This window comes from Chlamydotis macqueenii, chromosome 3 (genome assembly GCF_036417535.1).
Source record: "Chlamydotis macqueenii isolate bChlMac1 chromosome 3, bChlMac1.mat, whole genome shotgun sequence".
NCBI lineage: Eukaryota > Metazoa > Chordata > Aves > Otidiformes > Otididae > Chlamydotis > Chlamydotis macqueenii.
Genome location: NC_141558.1, coordinates 34,252,398 through 34,279,244, shown reverse-complemented (window position 1 = coordinate 34,279,244; position 26,847 = coordinate 34,252,398). Strand labels below are relative to the sequence as shown.

The 26,847-nt window shown below is 36.5% G+C and overlaps 1 protein-coding gene across 3 annotated transcripts in view; it reads left to right on the top strand.

Moving 5' to 3' along the window:
- Positions 1-26,847, top strand: part of COL12A1 (collagen type XII alpha 1 chain) — a 101,876-nt gene that overhangs the window by 43,883 nt on the left and 31,146 nt on the right. For all 3 annotated transcript variants that reach the window (XM_086743764.1, XM_086743766.1, XM_086743765.1), the window contains 29 exons: positions 140-286; positions 930-1,069; positions 2,279-2,408; positions 3,453-3,598; positions 3,877-4,006; positions 4,827-4,966; positions 5,724-5,853; positions 7,292-7,431; positions 7,674-7,806; positions 7,907-7,933; positions 8,243-8,385; positions 9,597-9,726; positions 10,598-10,737; positions 11,818-11,947; positions 12,661-12,803; positions 13,730-13,859; positions 14,791-14,933; positions 16,477-16,606; positions 16,784-16,903; positions 17,544-17,690; positions 18,505-18,621; positions 19,077-19,223; positions 19,424-19,498; positions 20,049-20,188; positions 21,687-21,810; positions 22,014-22,157; positions 24,399-24,563; positions 25,447-25,485; positions 25,579-25,717. In XM_086743764.1, the coding sequence (XP_086599890.1) occupies positions 140-286; positions 930-1,069; positions 2,279-2,408; positions 3,453-3,598; positions 3,877-4,006; positions 4,827-4,966; positions 5,724-5,853; positions 7,292-7,431; positions 7,674-7,806; positions 7,907-7,933; positions 8,243-8,385; positions 9,597-9,726; positions 10,598-10,737; positions 11,818-11,947; positions 12,661-12,803; positions 13,730-13,859; positions 14,791-14,933; positions 16,477-16,606; positions 16,784-16,903; positions 17,544-17,690; positions 18,505-18,621; positions 19,077-19,223; positions 19,424-19,498; positions 20,049-20,188; positions 21,687-21,810; positions 22,014-22,157; positions 24,399-24,563; positions 25,447-25,485; positions 25,579-25,717 (3,709 nt within the window). The remainder of the gene's footprint in view (positions 1-139; positions 287-929; positions 1,070-2,278; positions 2,409-3,452; positions 3,599-3,876; positions 4,007-4,826; positions 4,967-5,723; positions 5,854-7,291; positions 7,432-7,673; positions 7,807-7,906; positions 7,934-8,242; positions 8,386-9,596; positions 9,727-10,597; positions 10,738-11,817; positions 11,948-12,660; positions 12,804-13,729; positions 13,860-14,790; positions 14,934-16,476; positions 16,607-16,783; positions 16,904-17,543; positions 17,691-18,504; positions 18,622-19,076; positions 19,224-19,423; positions 19,499-20,048; positions 20,189-21,686; positions 21,811-22,013; positions 22,158-24,398; positions 24,564-25,446; positions 25,486-25,578; positions 25,718-26,847) is intronic.

Here is a 26,847-nt window from a genome sequence, read left to right as displayed (position 1 = left end):
CTAAATGCACAGAGAAGAGGCCACATACATAAGTGTCTAAAAGGGTATTCAAAGAATGTCTTTAGGGACTTAAGTTCATGGCATTATGTTTCATGGCCATAATTTCTAATAAGTTTTGTTTTCATGTCTTCTCTGTAAGGTATTAAAAATGCAGATGAAAATGAATTGAAGCAGATTGCAACGGATCCAGATGAGATGCATGCTTACAATGTTGCAGATTTCTCCTTCCTGTCTAGCATTCTTGATGATGTAACCACAAATCTGTGTAACAGTGTGAAAGGCCCAGGTACATCGCATTTTCAGTCTAATTCATTCATTTTCAATTTACATGCTTGCACTGCTAATTCCTTTCTATTACTTATTGGGAACACTGTGTAGCCCTGGGCTGTTTTTTCAGCTGCTGGTGAGAGGAAGTTGAGCAGACCACCTGGACTACCCTGCAGGGGTTCTTCCTTTCCTTTCAACAATGACTGTGTTATACCTAACACAGCATGACATGGCTGGACATGTCTTCTTTTCTCCCAGGAAAATACGTTGCTCAGTGTGTCACTTGTTTGCTCATTGTGGCAGATTCTTTGATGATACTCATCCAACAAGGAAAATTTCAGCAGCCTTGCTCTTTTCAAGTATTTATTTCTGATAGCCCAAAAGCAAAGCCAAGCATGGAAAACTAGTAATGTTAGCTGATGATTCTCCAGTGAAATGTTGGCGTTTAAGGTGAAGTAGAAATTATAGGGAGCTTCATGGTCTTGAGGTGTGATGGTGAGCTATCTCTTCACACAGTTGTTTTAAAAATTCCTGAGGAAACAGAAACATAAGCAAATACGTAAAGAGGTGTTTTTTTTTTTTCCCTGAGAAATATTTTTTTTGGTTTTATTCCTGATGATATAAGACAAATTAATAATTTTTTAATTTGCTTCTACTTGTAGGTGATTTACCACCTCCCTCTAACCTAGTTATTTCAGAAGTGACACCTCGTTCTTTCAGACTGAGATGGAGTCCACCTCCTGAGAGTGTTGATAGATACAGAGTTGAATATTACCCCACCTCTGGAGGTAGCCCTCAACAGGTTAGTAGTGTATGTTTATCTCTGACATTGTCCATAGTAACCTTGGACTTCCACGTCACAGTAAGGTCATTCTGAAGTTTATGCTGTGTATGGCGTAACAGTAAATGAAAAAAGGCTCCCAAGGTCAAGAATACCATGCCTTGATAAATGATACACAAAATTACAAAAAGTAGGAGCATAAAGATGACTTTGGTTGTCTTAAAATCATAAATTCAGGAGTAAAACGTATTTCTTGAAAACAGTTGACTGATATTTCTAGTAATTCTTTTCTGTTCATATTCCATTATCATATATTGGTTTAAATAAGTCTGCAGTATAAATTTTCTGAGCATACTCATTGGTAGGTTCACGGTGCTTTTAGTACATTTTCTTGTTAATAGAACAAAAGACAGTGGGTGCTACAGGTTGTGAGATAGTGCTTAGATTAACAGTGTATGACGGTATTTTGAATCTGTGCCTAAGCATATCTTCCAAACTGTTTAATGCACAGGGTCAAACTCATCTTGTGATTATTTTCTACACAGAGAGCCAGTAACTGGCCACCCTTGGTTCTAGGCAACTTGAATTGCTCATCACTCTCTTCAACTAGGCAGAAGAGTATTTTGGAGAATGAAGTTAGGCACCTCTGTGTAGCTAGCTCTGAACTTCCCATCTCTGAATGTGGCTTTTAAATCTTATCTCAGATTTGACTCATGGAGAATTTAATCTTAATAAATTATAACCCCAGGATTTGGCCTTTGTTTAGGGTTGAAACATCCAGTCCAGTGCACGCTGACTTTGCAGCTTGACTGCTTGCTGACATTTCTGTTCTGCAAGGTGTTGCTAATGCATGTGCTGTAACCAGCTAGATTATTCTGGATGTTTAAAACTTTTTTTTCTGAAGTGGTAACATATATCTCTGTCACTTTCTTTATGTTGCTGAGTAATATAGAAGTGTAAACCATGTGTGAAAGTAGGATGCACAGTGAGTACTGCTAGATATATGCAGCTCTATTGAAAAGTGTCTATCTGAGGTTTTCCTACAACTTGCTTTGCAAAAATGATGGTATACTGTCAGACAAAATATGTAGAAGTTTAACTCCATACTTATTTTTAGTTCTGTACCATTGATTTCTGAAGAGTTTCACAAGGAATGATTTATTTTTCTTAGAGACAAGATTACAAATGCATTTGTTGTGCGGTGGTTAACACTGCTTCTCTTTTATGTAGTTTTATGTAAGTAGGATGGAAACGACGACAGTTCTGAAAGATCTGAAACCTGAAACAGAATATGTTGTTAACGTGTTTTCTGTGGTAGAAGATGAAAGCAGTGAACCTCTAATCGGCAGAGAAACAACTTGTAAGTTAGAAATGGAACTTGAATAACATGTTAACAGCCAGCTTGGCATATGGAGAACTGTCCAGTAGAACTTTTATCACTATGGGCTTTCTTCTTAGAGGAAACAAAATTTTTAATTTGAATGACCAAAATGTGTTATCTTACACTGATTGTTCAGATCTTGCCTGAAGAACTTCAACAAAGTGAAACTGCATTGTGGTAAAAAATGTTTGTCTCAGGCTTTGTGAGCTCTTTCCAGGCTCGTAAAGCACGGCTGTACAAGACTTGAACAACAGACGTGAATTACAAGATAGGGTTTATAAACTCCTGAAATCTGATTGTATACAAACACATGCTCCTTCGTTTTTATGCTAGATAATTAATTCCTGCTACTGGCAGCCAGAATACTATAGAAATTCATTCTAATTTCATAAGATTAACAAAAAGCCTGTTCAAGAAAATTACATCACTTCTATGAGACATAACTTAGCCATTATGTTTCTACTATTAGCTGGATGATCGATTTTAGGTGTATTTGTCCATAATGCAACATAGGAATGACTTTCCTGCCTCTAAGTATATTGAATGTTAGAAATTTATTTCACTTCTTTGATTGTTTCGCCTTAGGCTTGTCATAAAACCTTGAAGTATGTACATGACTTTTATGAAGTCTGTGGTATTTTTTAATGTTTATTTAATAATTTGAGAAATAGAGAAAAAAATAAGAAAGTACAAAAAATCCTTTTATAAGTATAGATCCCAAACCAGTCATGTTCTGTTTCATATTAGAGCATTCATGTGAGTTAATGTTGCTTTTTAGAATATTCAAGTGTTTCAGTGAAGACTTGTTAGATAGTTTTAGCTGCATGTAGCAAATCTGTAGCACATTCAAAATGTGATGACCATAACCTCATTCTTAAACTAAGCACCACTTAAAATACCACTGCTTATAGATCACCTTTCTGCTACCCGTAATGTAGCCTTATACCCATGTACCTGTGATGTGAAATGTGAAAGGTGAAGAAGGTGAAGGAAATAAATTAATATATATCTTTTATTTGGTAGTGCCTATCTCTTCAGTTAGAAACCTGAATGTTTATGACATTGGATCAACTTCCATGCGAGTGAGATGGGAACCTCTCAATGGAGCTACTGGTTATTTGTTAACATATGAACCTGTGAATGCCACAGTCCCAACCACAGAGAAAGAGGTAAGAGAATTCATCTTCACTTCCTGTGCTCTGCCCGAAATAAATTAAGAAAAACTGATAGATTTTCTTGATATATCATAATAGTTGAAAGACACTGGCATGTGCTTTTCGAAGTGCATTGAACTTACTGGGATACTGTATACAATGACATCAGTCAGGAAACTGTAAATATACTGTGAACCTCACAAACAAAATTCTGTTGAAGTTAAGTCATTGGTTGCTTTTCTGCCATTGCTTTCTTCAGTTTTTAAACATGGTGTGTTATTTTTCATGTGCAGATGCGTGTTGGACCATCAGTTAATGAGGTTCAGCTGGTAGATCTCATCCCCAATACGGCATACACTTTAACAGCTTACGTAATGTTTGGTGATATCACCAGTGACCCACTCACCACCCAGGAAGTGACATGTATGGACGCCTTCATTTTTGCATTTTTGCTTTGTTGTTATTGCTTCAAGAACATTTAACTTTCATTTTATTTAATGCAACAGTTTTTATATATTCTGTTTTACTTAGACGACCATCTTTTCAATGTTTTATGCACTTTCTAACACTCATACATTTCCAAAAGATCTTAAAGGCAATTTCAATGAAAAGGGACCAGCTATTAAAAGAGGAGCAAAAGGTTTTTTTTCCTTGAATAATGAAGGGAGTTGGCTTGACAATCTGAGGTTATAGTGTTTTTAAAAGGTCTCAATTTTGCTTGTGTTAACTTAGAAACCATGTTTCCAAATTCAGATATTCTCTTAAGTATAGACAATGCCAAGGAAACATGCCATACCAAGAAAAACATTGATCTAAACATGGATTCCTTTTTTAAACCTTTCAGTAAACCTCTTTCCTTAAACATTTCCTATCGGCAGAGGCATGTTTCTGGGCTAGATGCATGCAGTATGGTTATTCTTGTGTTCCTAAACATGTTAAACCCTGAATTGTACACTAAAAATGACTGTTATCACCAAAAGTTATGATCGTAAGCCCTGATACTTCTAAAAGCATTGTGCTCATAATGTATAACGGTGAAGCCACTGTAGTTTATAGTTGTTTTGCTCATTGCTGAGCATAAGATCTTATACTGTCTCATCTACTGGCCAGAGCAATGAACTTCACAGAAAGTTATTGCCTCTCTTTCAGTGAAATGCATAAAAAGAATTTAATTCCTTCTGTAAGAGACCTATAACTCTGTCATGAATAGCATTTTCACTTACTACTGTCATTATTTTTACAGTACCTCTGCCTGGACCCAGAGGATTAGCAATTCAGGATGTTACTCACAGCAGCATGAACGTCCTTTGGGATCCTGCCCCAGGGAAAGTTCGAAAATATATCCTAAGATACAAAATAGCTGATGAAGCTGACATAAAGGAGGTAAATGACAGGAAAATTTTTGAAAGTGTTAGAAGACAGTTTTATTTTGAGGAGCCATGTTACTAAAATAATAGTAAAAGCAGTATTATAAGACACTATTGAAAATAAAGAACATAAGTTCACGGTGATTGCAGAGAGGAAAGGGTACTGATTTATTGGAAACTGAATAAGCATGAGAGATTTCTTTGTGCAGTCTCCTCTTCCTCCTCCTCCAGAGAGGAAAAATCCTCAAACTAACTGGAGAACTTTCCTGTGCTTTGATCAATAGCCATTTCTACTCTCTGCCTAATAGTTATCTTGCCAAGCTCTAACAACAGCTTACAATTAGGACAGGATTGTGGAATAAAGGTATGTTAGCTCCTTTTCCCACTGTCAGAACATGTGTGAGCTGTTAGAGTTGTCTTTGAGTTATGCGAGAGCTTTCCGTAATTCACTGCTAGGCATGAATCAGCTCTTGGAGGATTAAATGTGTTTTGGTAAGGGAATAAGAATTTTCTGGAGATGCAGTCTGCATCCTCATTTCTGAAAGAATGAAGCAGTCAAAGATCCATAAGAAGTACTGGTATCTGAGACAATATGCTTTGCAAGGGAGTTAGCAGATAGCACTCAATATTCAGACGTAAATTTAGGGCTAAATGCCAAAATTTAGTGTGGAATACTTTTCTGGTTTTCATTATAGGAGTTTCTGCCCTGTAATCAAATACAGAGTTGGAAATAGAGCAATTTACAATTCTTAAGTCACTATTTTTACTCTTAGGTTGAAATCGACAGACTCAAAACCAGCACTACTCTCTCTGACCTTAGCTCTCAGACCCTGTATAATGTAAAAGTTGTTGCTGTATATGATGAAGGAGAATCCCTACCAATAAATGCTGAAGCTGTCACTCGTAAGTTTTCCTAATAACTTTTCTTGTGGTTATTTTTGCCTTATGTTCCACTTAAGCTGTGTGTGTTGCGATATATATTACTGACTTTAGCTGTAACTGTGATTTAATCTATCAGAGAAAAATTTTGCTTGCATTTGTAGCCTTATTTGCAATGTAATAAACCCTGGGAATCTTAGATGAGTTCAATGTTTTACTGCAGTAAACACCAAGCCTGTAGATTGCAGAGAGGTGACAGACCAGCAACTGAAGAAAAATTACTTGTATTTAGAAGTTGAAGGAGAACTGTAGGGGTAGAATTACTAAGAAAGTATGAAGGCAGAGGAAAGGTTTGGCAAGTCTATGCAGGAATCCAGGAAAATGACTAGGAAGCTGGGGCATATGCTAAAGGATTAGAGAGACGTGATCTTGCTTCTGATCCAAGAGAGTTTTTGTACCATGGAACACTAAACCAGTCTGTACTTTTAGAGAATCGTAAAGGCAGCGTTTGAGTAATCTCAACAAATAGAGGCAAGGAAACGGTGTTGCGCAAACAGTAAGAGCCGATCTCCATACAAGAGAGGTGACAGACTGAAACGAGAAAACTGATATCAGGGAAGCCCTCACCCTGATCTAGGCTTATGATTTAAGAAGACAGCTAACCAGAAGAGCTAGAATAGAAATGAGCAATGTTACGTTATCTCTGCCCCTGACTCTAATGTGAAAAAAAAAAAGAGAAAAAACATGCACATGCTCACATGCTCTCTCTCTCTCTCTCTCTTTTTTTTTCTTTTGATTTTTTGATTTTGTAGCCTGGTGTATTTAAAAATGTTTGTGAGATTTTTTTTTGCTTGCTTTTGTGCTAACCTTTCTTCTGTAGCTGTGGTTTTGTGGGAATGTGTGTGTAAGGGAAAAGAGGAAAGCTCTACCAAATAAACTATTTTGAGTTTAATTCTCTGGTTTTACCTATTTACTAATTTCTTCCAGTGGCTATAATATTTTTCCTTCTTAACCTACAGTTAACCTCAATTAATTTTCTAAATAAGTGACATAAATCAGTCATGACTTATTTGGCTTATATAAAGAATTTTAAGATCTGGGAGAAACTCATGCAGGAGCTTGACCTTTCTGTGTGGGAGTTCAAAATCACTCTTTTAAACTCCAAAATGTAAGAACTAGAATTTCAATTGTTGTGAATAGGCGTGTGAGTTGTGACTTCTACTGAGGTCACTAGAGCTGTGTCTGTTTTATCAGGTGATGAACCGGTGATGTGACCTTATGAAGGATGATTTGCTTAGTTTAGGTGGGCTGGGTTATACTGCAACATTTTATCATAGTCATTAGAAGTCACTGAGAGATGAATTTTCTACATAGTCTTCTAAATGTCTGAGTAATTCCTTGGTTTAACTGTATTTATTTTGTAGTTACATTTTGTGGAATACTTTTCCATTTCTCATAACAGAGCCTGTGCCAGCACCAGTCAATCTCAGAATCACAGATGTAACCCCAAATAGTTTCAGAGGAACTTGGGATCATGGAGCTCCAGATGTCTCTCTATACAGAATAACCTGGGGACCCTATGGAAGACCGGAAAAACAGGAGGTAAGAATAGGTAGTCACCATAAGATTTTGTGGGCAGCCTCTCAGAGGGTATATTTTAAAAACAAGAAATGTAATTAATAAATTGCCTGTAACTTGCAAGTCCTTCTGTTGCACTCAGTGGAAATTTAGCCACTTATAGTGATGTTGCTGTGTAAAAAGTTACTCAGTTATATCCCACTCTCTGTTTGCTTTTGTTTTGTTTTGGTTTTTTATTACTTTTTTTTTTTTAATTTTTCCACAAGACTATCTTAAATGGGGATGAGAATAGTTTGGTCTTCGAAAATTTGAATCCAGATACATTATATGACATCTCAGTTACTGCCATCTATCCTGATGAGGCAGAAAGTGATGACCTCATTGGCAGTGAAAGAACATGTAAGTAAATTAAGGGTTTCTGCATGTTGTTATTCAGAGTTATTAAATTAGAAGGCATATAAGTACAAGAATTCTGAAAACTCTTTCTACTTTTTTTTAGTACCCTTGGTACCTATCACCACACAAGGTAAGAATCTGAATTTCCAGGTATGGTATTGTTAAAGAAAACTCATAGCTATCTTTTTCTAAACTGTGAGGAATGTTGACATTAAAAAGCTGAGATAATTTAACAAATGTTATTGTGTATTTAGAAGAATACTAAACACTAGGTTAACACGTTTATTATTTTACAAACAGTACAGTTTATTTTGTCTTGTACTTAACACATTCTGCTCTTGATCAGGCATTCATGCAGCCCTAGAAGTATGAATGAAGTGTTTGTCCCTGCTTTTTGCTTGAATTAAGTATTTATTATTTTCTTTATTATGTTTCTCAGCCCCAAAGAGTGGCCCACGAAACCTTCAGGTGTACAATGCAACTTCACACAGTTTGACAGTGAAGTGGGATCCTGCCAGTGGTCGAGTGCAGAGATACAGGATCATTTACCAGCCTATCAGTGGGGATGGCCCTGAACAGTCGGTAACTCATTTTGAAGTGCTATTGTTATTTGACCGTAAATGATAATTCTGCAAAGTAAGCCATTAGAATAATTTATTTTCAAAGCACAACTTTTTCTTTCCCTTTTCAAATCCATGATAGAATGATCTTTATGAAGTAAAAATAGGTTTGGATGTAGCCCACTTTCTTGAAAAATCACATACTCTATAGATATAACTAGAATAAAGTTAAAATGTGTTGAGGAACAAGTCAATCAGCACATGAGACTACAAGTCACAGATATATAGTTATCACAACAATTAATAATATGAACTACCATGACTACTTCCATAGTCCAGAGTTTCCCATTGTTTTATAGTGTCTGTCATTCATGTGCTGTCAGAGGAACTTTGCTGTGGAACATACTGTGGACAGTTGAGACTCACTCTTACCACTCTAGGGACAGAGTAACCAGCCAGTAGCAGTAGTTGCAGAAATGAATCCATGCAAAACATACACTAGGGAAGTGTTTAAGGCATTTTAGTGTCTTTTAATGTGATTGAGCAGCTGTAATGGTAGGGAAAGCCAGTACTGTATGATCAGCCAGTTTTCCCTGCATCCTCAGCAAGAGTGATGTTGACTACTGGCAGCCTACGCAACACAGCCTGGGAATGGTAATTCAGTCAGCCTGTTTATCAGAAATGTTTGCTACTTAAAAATGCCCTATTCTGCAGTGGGAGGCTGTTGTGGTTACTGCCAAATGACTCAGAAGAACAGTCTCAAATGAAAACCACACTCATTTAGCTTGTTCCTGTAATCGGAGATAACACATGTTCAGAAGCGTATCTAGGGATGTTTACTTTAGAATTTGTTGAATACTTACTCACTCATTTTTGCTCTCTTCTGAACAACATGAATTTGAGTTGAGGTAATTGAACTGTTGAATGAATTGAGTAGTTGAATGCAAAAAAGAATTACAGGCATTCCGTTGAAAATTGTGCAAAGAATAGACTGAATAATAGACTTAATTATTCACGACTGGATAGAGTCCAGGAGTGGCAGTTGGAGAAGACACCTCTTTTTGAGGAGACCAGACAGAACACTGTCAGTGTCAATCACAAGAACATTTGCAGCATATGATATATGATAGCGTTTCCCACTGTGCATCAAATGCTTACATTCTTCACTGTAACAATAAGCATAAAAGGATCAACATAAAAGGAATTTTAATCTTTTCTTTTGCTTTACTGCAGACTATGGTTGGAGGGCGGCAGAACAGTGTGGTGATCCAGAAGCTGCAGCCTGACACACCATATGCTATTACTGTGTCATCAATGTATGCAGATGGTGAAGGGGGACGAATGACGGGGCGAGGCAGAACAAGTAAGTAACTTCTTGAGATCTTATTAAGCACAAAACTGTACTTATGCATTGCTTTTCAAATTAGCTGAGAAAAAAATCTTGTGGTGAAATTCATCCCATCTGTATTTTCTGTTTGTCCTTTGATGGGTTTCAAGTATCTAAAGTAAGAAGGCTTGTCAGTCTACTGGCTGTAGAGAAACCCTGGACCACCACCTTAGCCTGGATGCCCAGCGTTTAAGGCTGAGAGAAACTCTAATGCTGCTATGGAACTTCCTCATTTTAATCTGTTTAATTGTGTTATGCCACAATTTAGTAAACACCTTAAAGCATCTGAAGGCATATGAGTCTCATATAAGTGCTTTTAAGTATAAGGTTGAAATTTCCTGTCAGCACTTTCAGTTGAGAGGCTGACCTTTACAGTGTGTGGTTTCAGACTCTACCATTCTATGTTGATAGCATTGTCTTGATCCTGCTATAGAAAGAACTGAGTGATTTGCTAGCAGAGGCACTTCAGGCTTAAAAACCAATTCACTATTTTAAATTAATTAATTATTGAACTATAAATTTATTAATAAATTTATTAATTCATTTATACATAATTTACTTTTGAGCCTGTAATGGAAAGTCAGACATAGTAATGTGTTTGGTGAGGAACGAGGAGAAATATCCTAACGAACTCATTGTGTAATTCTAAAACAGTGTCCAGAAAGAAATTTTTCTTACTACATTTAGCCTTCCTTGGATGGGGCTGAGGTGTTTTGGTTAATGAAGACAAACAACATTTAACATGAACTATTTAAATTTCCTAATGATACGTTACTTACACATGATCTGACAGCAGAGGTGAGAGAACATTGTTCCACATTTCTGACAGCTCATTGATCTGTTTCAGAACCTCTCACTACAGTGAAGAACTTGCTAGTTTATGATCCAACCACCAGTACTCTGAACGTTCGATGGGATCATGCAGAAGGAAATCCTCGCCAGTATAAAGTGTTTTATGGACCTACAGCTGGAGGTGCAGAAGAAATGGTGAGTACTTTGTGTGGATCTCGCTAACCGTCTCTGATAAATTGCACCTCATGCTGCTAGTAAGAGAAATACTGCTGGATGAAGTGAGTTTTGTTTGCCTATGCACTGGCTTTTTTTTGTGTTCATAGCTACCCTGGAGAAAATGCAGAGCACTTCCATGAAAGTCAGTTACTCCCATATGTATTACAGATGTTTCTTTTTATATATTAGGCCTTCAGTGATTAGTTCTTAGCACAGGGATTTAATACCACATGCAATTTTTTGTTTGTTTGTTCTTAGGGCAGTGCATGTGAATGTAAAGCTGACTTCAGGGCTATAAAGTCAGCAGACTCTGTTTCTACCCGTTTTTAATGCTAAGAAGTCACGTCAATGTAGGCAGTCAGCCAGGATGATATTTCTGAAAGCAGAAAAATCCACATAGGTGTCTTATTCTAATATCTTAAAATTACTTAATTGCTAAAGAGCTGAAACAATCTTGAAAATAGGAACCCTTAACGCAGATTTGGAAAATATTATTCTTTTCTACTTGTGTTTCTTTTTCCACACCTGTGCAATATGGTGTGCCTGTAAAATGAAGAGTACATGAATTGCCACTGTTTCAATAGCATCTAGAGAGCTACTGATGATAAATATTCTTAAATACTGTGGAGTTTTACTTTCTGACATGAGCTGCTCATTACTTCATGTCATTAGCATGTTGTAGTGTTTATTTTAATGCTTTTTTTATTATTTCAAAAGTAACCTTTTAATGCCTTTGAGCTGCTAAATAGTTGTCATTAAAAAGATCACTAGATTCTGCCACTGTAACTAGTAGAACAGGATCTGGACTCAAAGGTGAAGATAACTGTAAGGGATTGTATAGGAGAGCACAGGACTTAGCAACAATTTTTATGTCCAAGACAGAACCTTCTTGAAAGGCAATTCCAGAAGATACCATGAACCTTCACCTTTTGTAAAGATTTTATCACATCCAGTCTAGAAATGAGATGTGGTGGAGGACTAAGGGAGACACAAAGAAGCTTAAACTTTTTGTATATTTATGTAAATGTCATGCCGCTACCTTTCTTTTTAAATTTGTAGACCACTGTACCGGGGAACACAAACTATGTAATCCTGAGGACTCTTGAACCCAACACACCTTACACTGTGACTGTGGTTCCAGTTTTCCCGGAAGGGGATGGAGGACGTGTCTCTGACACCGGAAGAACTTGTAAGTAAAATAGTTCTTTTCAAGAAAATGTTAGAATTTTTTGTGTGAGTGGCTTAGATCACTGGAAATTGATTTTACATCAGATGAAGAAGTTTATTTTCCCCAAAGCTAAAACATAAGTGTCAGAAGCTCTGTTTACCTGCTTAGTTATGGTTGCAGCTATGTAACTTATTCCATTTTTGTTGCCTATTTGGGTGGAGGTTTTCAGTCCACTGATCTCAGGCAAGCTCAGCCCTTATGCTTGTGCAGCAAATTTACTGTTTAATTTCACACAATAATGAAATCTTAATTATAGTGTCAGTAGCAATGCTGGTGAACAAATGGCAAATATTGGTCTTAATCCATGCTAATGTCTATACCATGCACTTAAAATTTTCCAGGGAGTTTGGACTCCTAATATCAGTATGAGCTAAAATGTGTAGTTTGTGGCTACTTTTCATACCTATCTGATCAACTATAGGGTAACAAAGTGTTATGATCATACCTTCAATTTGCAGTATAAACATATGTACTTTGCTACCTGACAGGCATGTTTGTAAAGACTAATCACTGAGATTCTTAGATTTTTACATTTTGGGGAAATAAAAGTAAGATGTTTATCTTGGGCTGATGTGCTTTTCGGCTTTCTTTGAGCACTGTTGTAAATTCAGGTAGAACTAGAACTTACATAAGCAACTTAAATTTAAACTTAATTTAAATTATCCTTGATCTAGTGGAGAGAGGAACACCAAGAAACATTCAAGTTTACAATCCTACACCAAACAGCATGAATGTCCGATGGGAACCTGCTCCAGGACCAGTACAGCAATACAGAATTAATTACTCTCCACTGTCTGGCCCAAGGCCATCAGAATCTGTAAGTAATTTAGTTTTTATATTATTCCTTAAAGGTGTGTGGAGAATATTGCTTCCTTCAATAATAAACTCAGGCCAATTGTCTGCCCAGGAGTGTCCCTGCTGATAACACTGTGTCTACAGGAATTTAGTCTGCTGTTAATAAATGCTTAATTTGGTGAAATAAAAGAAATGAGAAATAAGACTCTCCCTTTTTAAAAAAGAGAGAAGGAAAACCAACAAATATTTACTAGGAAATTTTAAATTATGAAACCAGATGCCAAGTTTATGTGATTTTAGCAGTAAACCATCTGTTTACGCCAAATCATTAGTGTTTAAGTAGGTCTTGGTGAGCAGTGAAGTCTTGATATGTGTAAAAATTTACCCTCCAGATGTGAAGTAAGAGTTCTTGGATTTGTGTAGAAATAGGTGCAGGTTTAGAGCTAAACCTGCAAATGTACTCACACCAGATGTACACGCATATTGCACAGGTGCAGATGAATATGTTGTTATGTAAGGACATGTAAGAATTTTAAATGAAAATTAAAAGTGAACTGCTGTAAAGTGAAACTGCATATTACTTCACACATGAGTGGGAACCTGTCTATTAGTACCTGTTAGAAAATATCCTTTATATGTCAGTAAAACATGACAGAGTTTACCTTTTTTGTTTTCTATTCCTGAATGTTTCTTCTTTTTTTTTTTTCTGAACTACTTTCACATAAAAGATAAAAAATAACAATTCCGTTTGTAGAATAAGAGCTCCTTCTCTATCTGTCTTCTTCTTTTTTTTTTTTTTCAGCTGCTCTTGAATTTTTATCAATATTATTTGGTATTTTAAACTTTTATTTCCCAGTTTCTCTATACTTCCTTCAAATTGTTCATTCTAACAAGACATGGTATAAATGGAAGCCTTTTTTATATAGGTGCCTTTTGTTTCTGTTTTAGATTGTGGTACCAGGCAACACTCGTGATGTGATGCTGGAGCGCTTGACTCCTGACACTCCTTACTCAATAAATGTGATAGCTCTGTATGCAGATGGAGAAGGAAATCCAAGCCAAGCACAGGGAAGAACATGTAAGAGGCAGTCAGTACTTGCTTTGTGAAATATGTCAAAATTAGTGTGTGAAGAATTTATAAAATTGGTTACAATTACAAATAGTGTAATCTATTCAATGCAACTCTGAGATCAATGCATCTGAGTTATGGCTGAAGCAGTTATAGGCCTCCATGGAGGGGAGCTTTTGCTATGTTGTCTGGCAGTTGTGGTACATGCATTATCACCAAAGCAATTTTAACCTGTGAAATAAGCCCAATTTGAATGTTTAAGAGTTTAAAAGCTGTTCTTTAAAATGTGATTACAAATAAATAGCAATTTGGCTTTTGAAAAAAAAACCAAACACATTAAGATGGGTAGATTTTTCAGTCAGCAGAAAAAAATGTGCTTAATGTTCTGTATCTTACATAGTAGTATATGTCAGTCTCCCAGATGTTTGCTTTTTGCTGGAGATGCCTAAACACCAAAACCTCCTTGTTACAACTTAGCTTGTGGGATTTTGGTTGGCTTATGCTTGGCTCCTTTAAAATTAATTCTAGAAATAACATGTCAAGAAACTGTCTGTGGCAATAATAGTTCACCTCTCTTTTGCTGCTTCTATGCTTTCTCTGTTAAATCCCCATATTAATCTAAAACTTGCAGATGTGACGGGCTGTAGTTATACTTGTCTGCAAGAGTCTGTGGAGAATGTATGTAGATGCTCACTTTGCACATCCCTCTGATGTTCTCTCCTGTCCATACTGCTCCAGTTCCTCCATTTAGGGCCCTATTTCTATTTAAGACTTTCAGGCACTGCTGTATTGTCATTGACTAAATCTACCTGTGTATGTTTATTCAGGTTTTCAGGGAGGGCCCTTAGCTTTGACTTCAGGGCAGCATTTGAATCAGTGAGAGTATCACTGAACTGGAAGAATCATGCTCTGTACAACCTTCCGTATTTTCTTTCTTTAGTGCCTCGCAGTGGTCCAAGGAATGTGAGAGTGTTCGATGAGACCACAAACAGCCTTTCTGTACAATGGGACCATGCTGATGGGCCAGTCCAGCAGTATAGAATCATTTATTCACCCACTATGGGAGACCCTATTGATGAATATGTAAGTTATGTAATTCCTTAGTAAGCACTGAGGTGTTTTCAGTTGATTCTTTAGGCTACCAAAAAAAACCAAAGACATCTGTTCAAGATGTAGTACACTTTGTATGCTCTATGGGTTCTTTGCTCATTGTTGTCAGTGCTGAGAAGCCATAGTTTGTATGAAACAGGTGGATTTTTTCCACAAAGTTGCAGAACATATACGGTTTAATGAACCAACTTGTGTGTAAAGTAATTTTAAACATGTGAGTCACACATTAATCAGAAGATTCTGAGCAGAACCTGTTTCCTGACATTTAGTTCAAATATTGTGCTACAGTGAATAGCCATCTATTACTTCATACTCTATTCATTATGAAGTCAATGTGCTAAGATACAGAATAAACATAGCTCTGCATTTTATAAATTGAAGACAGTTGGCAGAGTTTAATAAGAAAGCAATGGTAACTTTGATTCAGCATCTAACTTGCTTTTGTAAGGTTCAGTGTGAATTACAAGTGTTTGTGTTTAATTTCCTGAAGCTTAATGATAGCACAAGTTAATCTGATGCTTATAAAAATTCTCTGAGTGTTTGTAGAAAAGCCAAACTCAGATACTACAGAAGTCAACGGCAGAATTCCTGCTGATTGCCACCAGCCAAAATGTAAGATGTATAGAGCGCTATTTAAATACTATTACTGCTTATATATTATTGTATAGCGCATGCTGAAAATTCAGTGGTTGAAAATTCCCTACTGGACATGTTAATCAGAACACATATATTTTTCAATACACATATCTTTTTTTGCAGAAAATATCGGACATTTAATAAAAATAGCACGTCTCAAACAAATGAAAATTTTTATCAAGTTATAGTGAAAAATGTTGACAAGGACATACTTTTGAGATAGATACCTCAAGTTACTTTCTGTAGTTTCAGTGCTTTATGGCCATTTTATGTAGCAGTGCCACTTTTTGAATTATACCTACCTTTTCATTAGAAGAGAGCAATAGTGCATGGCTGCACCAGAAGCTGAGGAGATTGAGGAATGCATAAACAGCCACGCTTTTATGTATCAAAATATTTAGAGCTTCCTTCTCAGACTAATTGTTGTTTCTGCCAAGAAAATGATATCCTAAGCTGAGGATAATGAAAAGGTAGAAATGAAACTGATGAATAGCGTGAATGACTTTGGCTTCTGTTCCCATTTTAGAAGCTTTTTCCTCTTTTCTGTCTCCAAACACATAATCATGACTTTTTCCTTTCTATGAGGGAACAGTATTGAAATCTTGGTGACGAACTGCAACATCTCAGTCTGATGTGAGGGCAGGGATTGAAGAGTCTATTTGATTTATCTTTCTGTGCTGACCATAGTGATTTATAATTTAAAATAACAAATACTAATAATCATTTGTCACCTTAAGATATCCCAAATGACTTTATCTACAGTGGACATAAAAAAGTGCGCCAAGTGTCAATCCAATTTTTTTTTTGGTTCTAGTTACTGTCATTACTGAGCAGTTACAGAACTGTGAGTTTGTTTAACTCTGTTTCTTTTGTGTTCTAGACAACAGTTCCTGGGATAAGGAATAACGTGATACTTCAACCACTGCAATCAGATACACCATATAAAATAACTGTTGTGGCTGTGTATGAAGATGGAGATGGTGGACAACTGTCTGGAAATGGCAGAACTGGTAATTAGTTTTAATATTACATATTCTTTTTTAAATTTAAGACAGATATTACTTAGGCACTCCAACATTGTTAATTACATCTTTGACTTGATTATTACCTGACAGAGTTACAATGTAAGTTTCTAGAAGCTGAAAAACAGTCACTAATCTAATTGGAGTATTTTTCTTTCTTTTTAGTTGGCCTGCTTCCTCCTCAAAATATGTATATAACAGATGAATGGTATACACGATTCAGAGTTTCCTGGGATCCTTCACCATCCCCTGTTCTTGGCTATAAAATTGTATACAAACCTGTGGGTAAGAAAACATGTTCATTTTGAGTATAGCACTTTCAGAATAGGGAGTGCCTAATGGGAGATCAGAATAGAAATCATATGCATCACGAAATATTTCTATTAAAGGATTTATTATTTCCTTTGTTTACTGATGTTGATGGAAGCTTAAGCCTTGTTATCAGTATTTTACAAGAAGCACAAATTATCAAATACAGTGTTTCATACATTCAATTTGAGAGATTGAATTGCATAGTTGAAATTTAATACAGTGACTAGATAAAGTCCTGGACCAGACTTGGTTTTCCTCACTTTAATACCTCTTTTCCTTCTCAGGATATGAACTGGTGTATGTGAGATGAGTATTGGATAGGTATTTAGGTACTAATGTCCTTCAGAACCTTTGTTTTATGTGACAGTAAAACAATATACATACCTTTCTATAAGTTAAACACAAGCATTGCACAATACCTTGTGAAGCTATGTGTATGTTCTGTTTACAGCAGTATAATATGCTAAAATTTAAGAAATTAGTATGTTTTCTTTTCAAAAAAATGACATTAACAATTAATGACATGTAAAAGATGGCAGATAGTGTTGTAGCTCATCTAATCATGAATCTTCCTCTCTCTGTGTACTTTCTTAATGCTTCCTTTCACTTCAAGGTTCAAATGAGCCCATGGAGGTTTTTGTGGGAGAAGTGACATCCTACACCTTGCATAATCTGTCTCCCAGTACTACTTACGATGTGAATGTTTATGCCCAGTATGATTCTGGAATGAGCATACCTTTGACAGATCAAGGCACTACATGTAAGTCAAAATAATGTAGTCATGATAGACACATACACTAATCTGAGATAATGTTGGTTAACAAAGGTTTTTTAAGGCTGGTGGTTAGAAAGTCTGAATATCCGCTCATGGAGAATACTTATCATCTGTCCATGATGTCGATCTTAAAAACATTAACCTTGGGAACACTAATGGCAATATAGTTTTAAGTAATGATTTCATGATATAAAATTTTCTAGTCTGCTTCCTAAAATTTGATCCAGCTATAGTTGGAATAAATCTTTAATTATCTCCAGGGTGGTATAGAATATAACAATACCAAGCAGGTCTAGTCTTTTTGCTACTCTGCCTCTATCTCACAGGAATGTCCAGTGACTGAAACTTCAGCTTTTTGGAAGGACATGATTTTGTTCATGGCCTTAGCTAAGAAACTGCAAAAAATTTATTTAAGATGAATCAAGTCTCCTGAGTTTTGTGGTCTCAGTACATTCTTTTAATCCTGCCATATATATGAGTCACGTTCCAATTTTTGGAAGTTTCTTATAAAGAACTCAACTTAGTTCATGTGAAAACTCATAAAATGGGCTGTTACTCAATATGGGAAAGGTATCAGATTTTGGACCTTTGTAAGTAGCTAGGCTGGGATCTCTAGGATGTAACAGAAATGAAGAGATTTGACTAGAACTGCTTTTTCCTTATGTGAGTATTTAAAAAAAAAAAAACCAAACAAGTTCTGGACCAACACTGCTAATATAATTTCCCTTTGATTTGGTTCATTTAACATCCAATACATACTATTTTCCAGAGAGTAATTTGTGTCTTTCTCTGTGCACAGTATACTTGAATGTCACTGACCTAACAAGTTACAAAGTGGGTTGGGATACTTTCTGTATCCGGTGGTCACCTCATAGGTCAGCAACTTCCTACAGACTGAAGCTAAACCCAACTGATGGTAAGGACATTTTACTTTTTGCATGTTCTGGAATAATTGTCTTATTTCAGTGACAGCACCACTTATTTTGCATGGTCGCCAGCCTCCACCAGAAGCCATGATGCCTCTGGTTAAGCTTTAAAGCTCTGAACATAACCTGTTTTTCCAGACTGGTGAAAAAGCTGCAAAGAGGGAGTGCTGCTTATTATCAAGTTAACTTTCATTAGTGGGAATGTGCTAGTTACCTGGATTTCAGTTGTACACTGGAATGTGCTTACTCTCCTGTATGCCACAAGGTGCAGAATCACAACATAATCTTGGTCTAGAAAATCTTTTACAGGACAAGAATAAGACTACTGTCCTGTCCACTCCACCCTCCCCCTGCAAGAGGTCTCTAATTTCTATACTTATTTGCACACATATTAAAAGGGAATAGCGGGTTCTAACTTTCTTTCCCTTGGTCTTTGTTTTGACAGGTTCCAGAGGACAGGAAATCACAGTACGTGGATCAGAAACGAGCCATTGTTTTACTGGCCTCTCACCAGACACAGAATACAATGCTACCGTCTTTGTTCAGACCCCTAACCTAGAGGGACCTCCAGTCTCTATAAGGGAGCATACAGGTAGGTAATAGATATTGTGAACCTTAATTTTTGGCTATAGAACTTGTCTTGTTTCAGCTGTAGAATTTTTCTTGCTCCTAAATGGCTTTCAATATCTCTTCTATGTGATATTCTGTATGATAATATAATACATAATATACTTTTTTTTTGTTGAATTAAATAATTTATATGGAGTAAAAAAAAAAATTATTTTATTTCAGTCTTCAAACCTACAGAGGCACCAACGCCACCACCTACACCTCCTCCACCTCCTACAATCCCTCCAGCTCGAGATGGTATGTTTATTTGTAGATTTATTCAGTGTTTTTACACAGTTGTTGCATTGCTTCAGGGTTTAATTATATTTTTTCCTAAGTTTAAATAGACTGAAAATTAGAACAGCATTTTAGGGAAATGAAGTTTGAGATCAGTTTCCTAATGCCATCCGGTTGCTGTTGAGCTTTACCGGACTCCAAAATTTCCTGGTTTAGGACAGCAAGGTGCAAACATTTGGGGAAATAATAATGATATTCTATAGCTCTGCAGCAAGACTGTGAGCCTGGCCCTCAGCAGACAGCTTATGTTTTATGGTAAATGCTCAGGAAAGAAATATATTTTAAAACATTTTTTTTTTTATTATTGAGCTCTTCCTCAGTTATTGCACTTTTCTTTGAAAAATTTTAATAAGTGGTTTTGTTGAGCATAAACCATCTGCCTGGTTGACTGTGGTAATAGAAGTTTGTTGAATATTTATCATTCTTGAGTTTTCAAATTTTGAAGTAATGGTCTTTATTTGACAGTAGTATGAAAGATGTGTTTTAAGTGTTCCTTTTCTTGGTCTTTCAGTATGCAGAGGTGCCAAAGCAGACATAGTATTCTTGACTGATGCTTCCTGGAGTATTGGTGATGATAACTTCAACAAAGTAGTGAAATTTGTTTTTAATACAGTAGGAGCCTTTGACTTGATTAATCCTGCTGGAATCCAGGTAGGTTTCTGATTTCCATTGTGTACATTTTGGAGGGAAACTGAAGATGAAGCTGAATTACTGAAGTTACATCTGATTTTTCGTTTCTTTCAGAATGCTGTAATTCTGGTTTTTTTTTGGTATTAGCCTGTTGTACATGTGTGCATGTATAATAACTTCTGAAATTATTGGGCATTTTGTAAATACAAAGGGAATCCACTCTATCCTGAGAGGTTGCTATTCTGAAAGACAAAAGTTGTAGTGTGTGGGAATCCACCAGGCAGAGAAACTGGGGTGATGTATGGTCAATGTATGGTTAATTTTATATTTTTGCTTCTTTATATAGGACATGTACACCTGGCACACTGCCTAGTTGTTATATGCTAGGTTTTGTCTGTGTCATATCAGAAGTCTTTTTTGGGGACAGTCTGACTGTTGAGTGAGGGTTATGTTTTAATTTCTCAGTGCAAGAAGAGAGTCTTGTGCATGCAAAGAGTCCAGCTGGCTTGGCATTAGCCTTGTCTGGTTGACCTGCCTAGAATCCCACTGCAGTAAGGAGGCAGAATCTCTTTTAGGGAGGCATTTCCAGAGGTCTCTTCATCCCATCCTAAAGACAGATAATGTGCGTCCACATCACAGTGGGCATAGTGAAAGTATGAAAAGGTGAAAAGTTAGTCCTCACCATGAATTAATGCATCTTTAAAGACTGAAATGTAATAGCTAATGAGGAACAGACTTTCAGGATTTCTAGGCTGATCATGGTTATGTCAGAGACATTTCCTGTTAGACTTACTGTAAGCCTTTGCACCATTATTGATTTTCTCCTGCGTGTGGGAAGCCAGATAGATCACTGCCCAGGTTCCCATAACCATTTCTCTTTCACTAGATGAATTGGATGACATGAGAGAGTTTCACACAAGGTATTTCTGGTGCATTGCAATGACCTGCAAGTGCAGGTCTGCTCAGCATCAAATTAGTATACTATAATACTGCAATTTCACAGAATATATAAAGGAAGCAAAATTAAATATATATACATGTATAATATTTAAATTTGAAGACGATTTCAGAATAAACATTCAGGGATTGTATTTCAGTATTTAAGGCAACAGAGTACACAATTTTTTATATATCCAACTTTATTGACATTTTATTGCCAAGCTTTTTTTGTATTTCCTAAAAAAACTGGAAGAGGTTTTTTAGATACTGTACATCTGCTCAAAAGCAGAGAATAGGCACTATATACACTGCATCATAGTAATAACAGTAATTTTATCATATGTATTTAAGATCACATCACATTTCTTACAGGAAAGAGAAATTAAAATGTGTGTAATTGCTGTGATGATATCTGTGTTTGTAAATATGTATGTGTGTGCATAATCATACATACATGAAAAGGATTTTTCAGTTATTTAATGCTTACTAAAATACCACAATACATATTTCAATGGAGAGAGCTGAATATTTCAATGGAGTGCAGGTACTAGACTGAACGGTGTGATATATTCCATTTCAGGTTTCGTTTGTGCAGTACAGTGATGAGGCAAAATCTGAATTTAAACTGAATACATTTGATGACAAGGCCCAGGCCCTGGGAGCTCTTCAAAATATTCAGTACAGAGGAGGAAACACAAGGACAGGTAATTCTGAGCAGTAATTATATTTCTTTAAGATAAAATGTTTTCAGAAACTGACTCATTATCCTAATATTGCATGACTGAAGTATTAGGTATTTATGTTCTTCTGTTTCAGTTGTGTGGCTGTTGCCCTTTCAAAGTAAAATGAAATATTTCTTTTCTTGTGGATAATATGGCTGACTCCTCATTCATTGTGCACTTTGCAGGCAAAGCCCTAACATTTATCAAAGAAAAGGTTTTGACTTGGGAGAGTGGCATGAGGCGAGGTGTTCCCAAGGTACTTGTTGTTGTCACAGATGGTCGGTCTCAGGATGAAGTGAGGAAAGCAGCAACAGTCATACAGCACTCTGGTAAGTGATTCACAGTACCTAGCTGTTTCATTTCCTTATTTGTTAAGCAATGCAATTATAAGTGGTGCTTCAATTATCTGGGAATCCTTTACTTATAATTTATAGACTGCGAAATGTGTTCTGAGTGTTTGGGAAAAACTCAAAACTATTTAAAGAATTTAGACTCTCAGGGCTAGACTTACTTTTTCTTTCTCTAGCCTTCTCTCTGGGGAAGGATGTGGCTTCCCAAGGCTTTCAAGTAATTCCTCATGTGTATCTCTTCATAGACAGGACTTCTAGTTACTTGTTTCTCTCCTTGCTGGAGGGACCCCAGGGATCATTGTGATATGTACTCCATTCTAGTGATTTTGATGTAAGCCTGGCTTTTTGAGCTTTATATTTTATCTGGTATAAACCAGTGGATCTCCAGTTAAAGTAACTGCTCTTGCTGGAGCTGGGTCTGAATTAACTCCTTCATTGCCTTGTGAGCTGAGAAGCACTGCATTTGAATTCAGATTTGCTGAATGCGGCTTATGTGAGTTCAATAATCTATTCCTGTCCCTGCACCCAGCAGTTTTGCACTTCAGTGCATGAACCACCTGGAGTCCTGTTCCCTTCCTTATGGAAGTCATTGGCATGTAAACCACAACTGATCATCTTCTCTGTCTGTGTGATCTAGAGGAATCAGCTGTGTCTAGATGGTTTCTAAAGATGTTTGTCTAACTTGTTCATAAAAATCTCTACAGTCACCCTGGATAACCTTCTTCGGTGCTTAACTACCGTAGTAGTTGGAAAGCTTTGCCTCACATTTCACCTCAGTGTTTCTTCAGGCTAATGAAACTATTGTCTTCTTTTCATTTACCTAGTTAGCCAGGAAAGAAATGGATCCCTGTCCACAGTAATGGGCCTTCATATCTGAAGCCTGTTGTCATTTCCTCTTTCTGTCTTCTCTTTTCTAGACTAAACAAACCCATTTCCTTCAATCTCCTATTGATCATGTTTTCCAAACCTCTTATCATTTCTGCTCTCCTCTCTACTTGGTTTGGTTCCTTTGCATGTTAAATGTTGTGCTCGAAGCTGGACAGAGTATTTTAGCCAAAGCTTCACCAGAACTGGCTACAGAGGAATAATTATCTCCCATTTCTTTTTGAAAAATTAGAAATAAAGATAGCTTTATCATTTGCAATAAATGTGAATTCTGCTCTCAGCCTCTAACCAGCATTTCCATTGTCTGTGCAGTTGCTTGTCAATAACATTTTGTGGAAGATTTTTTTTCTATATAGTATTGAATTGTTTGGTGACTTTTTTTTCTTCCTCGATTTCTGGTACGGCAAAGAGAGGTCGAATTGTCACATGAAGGCTTAGGTGGGAGAAGGGAAAGGAAGAAATGAGACAGAGACAGAATTCTGTAAAGGCTAGGAGACAGTAGGAAACAAAAACTTGACATAGAAGGCAAGGAGACAATAATTTAAGGATTTGAAGAGCACGATCACCCTAACAAAGAAGGATATTATGCTTTTACACCTAGTGATATGAATAATTCTAGGGTCTGGGTTCTTCTCATTTGACTTAAGCCATCTAACAACTAAATGTCTAGTCTAAGATCGTCATGTAGGGTCCTTTAATGGGTAGTGAAGAGAGCAACAGATAGGCACCTATAGACCATGACTTCTTCTGTCTTGAAGTTATTATCTTAGGGAGGTGAGATGAATTGCATTCTGAATCTTCCTATGTCTTTCTGTTGATTGTAGAGGAAGGCTAGACAACTAGGTTAGACTTGTTGCGAACTTGGAAAGTAAAAAATTGTGAGATTAATACCAACCTAAGGAAGCGAAAGGGAAACTGAGAAGCATGAAACGCAGGACATGGCGACACATAGAGAACTGGATAACTAATAATGTGTATGGGGATTTTTGGACACAGAACAGATTTAAGATACTGTAGAGTTGAGAGGGTTGTATGTTTTGTAAGAAAGAGTGAGGGGACCGTGTATCCAAGGCTGTGTGAGATTGGATAATGCCCAACAAAAATCAATGAAAGAAGGAGGACAAAGTTTTGAAAGAAAGATGCAAAAATCAGTTTAATCCCTTCTGAGCTTTGATAGGGTGAAAGGATGTCCAGAATGTATGCTCATAATGAAGGCCAGGTAAAAGATGAGGCAGAGCCTGAGAAATCAATGATAGAGATAGTTTGTGAAATATTGATTTGAAAAATGGTGGTGTATGTTTAATACATTTCAAGCAACAAGTGTTATTTTCACAGGTTTCAGTGTTTTTGTGGTTGGTGTGGCTGATGTAGATTACAATGAGCTGGCCAAGATTGCCAGCAAACCCAGCGAGCGTCATGTATTTATTGTTGATGACTTTGATGCCTTTGAAAAGATTCAAGATAACCTTGTCACCTTTGTGTGTGAGACAGCTACCTCAAGTGAGTAGAAGACATTGTTTTCCCTTTTCCCATATTAACACATTTGCTTATGTACTGCTGCAGTTGCCATTCCATTTAAGGTACATCAAAAGAAATGTTCATATATAAAAAATAGGTTTCATAATAACTAGGCATAGTTTAAGGGAGCAAGTTACCTTTTCAAAATTTTGAAGTAGATATTATTTGAATTAGGTCTTTTATATAATCTTGTCTATCATCTCAAAAGTACTGGTGTAACAAAAAGAGAATAACAATCAGTGACAGCTACTGCTCTTTAAGAGGAAGTAGTATGATACCTAATGTGAACTGGGAGACACAAGAGGTCTTTTACTTACCAGTGGTCTAGGGGTGCTGAAGCGGTGCAGCTGTAGTGTGTCATGCTGGTTTAAAATTATCTAGAATCCGATGTTTACGCAAGTGAGATCCTTCTATGGCAAAATAGAGAAATTCTCAGGCCTGTCATATGCAACTGTGTACTCCCTAACTGCCTCATCTGCTGGCTCATGAGAAGCCATATAAATCTGCAGTTTTTCCTTGTGAATCTGACAGCTGTTATGCAGCCTGACTCATGTCTTAAATATTCATGGAAAGACTGTGTCATTGTGCTCCTTTCTTCTTATGAATTAGACTCTTAAAATATTTGGGGGGTTCATTTGTTATTCCATACAATTTGTCACAATAGAAATATCCTTCTACAAGTAACAAGTAAAGACTTTAACAGTACTTCTACCACAGAGCAGAACACAGTATGAAAAATGTAACAAAAGTCAACTGATAATTAATAATAGCACAGACTTTTTCATAATAAAACTTCCTGAAGCTTATACATGTTCATATCCAGTCAGTTTTTATAGTTTTGAATTGTGTGTTTTATGTCTTTTAGCTTGTCCTCTTATTTACTTGGAGGGATACACTTCACCTGGTAAGTAACTGTCTAACATTTTAGCATGGGTTCATTTGTATCTTTTACAGCTCTACAGTGTTTTTATTTTTTATTTTCTCTCTGGATTTAAAGGTTTCAAGATGCTGGAATCATATAATCTAACAGAGAAGCATTTTGCTTCTGTACAAGGTGTATCACTGGAATCAGGCTCTTTCCCAAGCTATGTAGCATATAGGCTCCACAAAAATGCCTTTGTCAGCCAGCCAATACGGTAAGTAAACCTGAAAGACTCACATTTAGAGCAAGCAGCTAAGGAAAGATTAACAGCATTTACAGATGATAGCATTAGTATCTTAAGAAACATGCATTTGTTTGATGTTCTTTTTACTGAACTCCAAGAAATATACTTCAAAGGACATCTATCATTGTTCTTACTAAATACTAATCTATTTCTTCTGTTGCAATCTTTTCACTATTTATCCATTTGCTTATCGTTCTTTTTTTTTTTTGAGAATGTGCTTCTTAACCATTCGAGTTACATACAATTCACAGTTTGTCCTTAGGCAGTTGAACAACCTGCTTAAGACAAGCTCCACGTTGCCAGAGGGAAATGGTTTCAGTATGGAGGGATGGGCACCACTTTTTGCAGGGGTGTCAATCATACTGCAGTAGGCAGCACATGAATGCCATTGACTTGGGGTGGTTTCTCCTCTAATTGAATTGCTGTATTTGGCAAATGGAGTGGAGTTTTCAAGGGCCTGTGGTCTTAGAGCTTGGTTATGGAGGACTAATATAAGGTCATTCTTTACAGTGTTTCTTCACACACCAAAAAGACTTAGTTAGCAGTTAGTTTTACTAAGAGGAGAACGGTACCTCTCTTTTTCTTTTTACATTTGTTTCTATTCCATCTATTTAAGGAAGTTTCAAAAAAGTCATTCTGACTCAGAGGAGATAGCTAAACGTAACCCACTTCTTTTCATACAAGCCTTTGAAATCTACAATCCTGCCAGACTGGGTAAAGATCAGATCAAAGGCACAAGAGCTGAGGTTTATGAAGAAATAATTTCTTTTTGCTAGGCTTCTCAGCTCACAACTTTAAAAGAGGAGGACTTGAGGGCTTTTTGAGTTCATTGACGTGCATTATAGCTATGGGGGTGATAGATCTCTGACAAGTCTGCATTTTTATGGTCTAGGGAAGTACAGATAATCCCAGTCACTAGGTTCTTGTTTTGCAACTCTCTTACATTAAGATTAGACTTACATTTGGCAGGATAAGATGATAAAAAGAAAATTAAAAGACAGACTTCCTATTTATTTAATTTTTTTTTAGAATGTTGTAATATACAGTCTGTTATCTGCTGTAAGAGGTGTAGTAGAATTGCCAGAGTATTTTGGCTACTT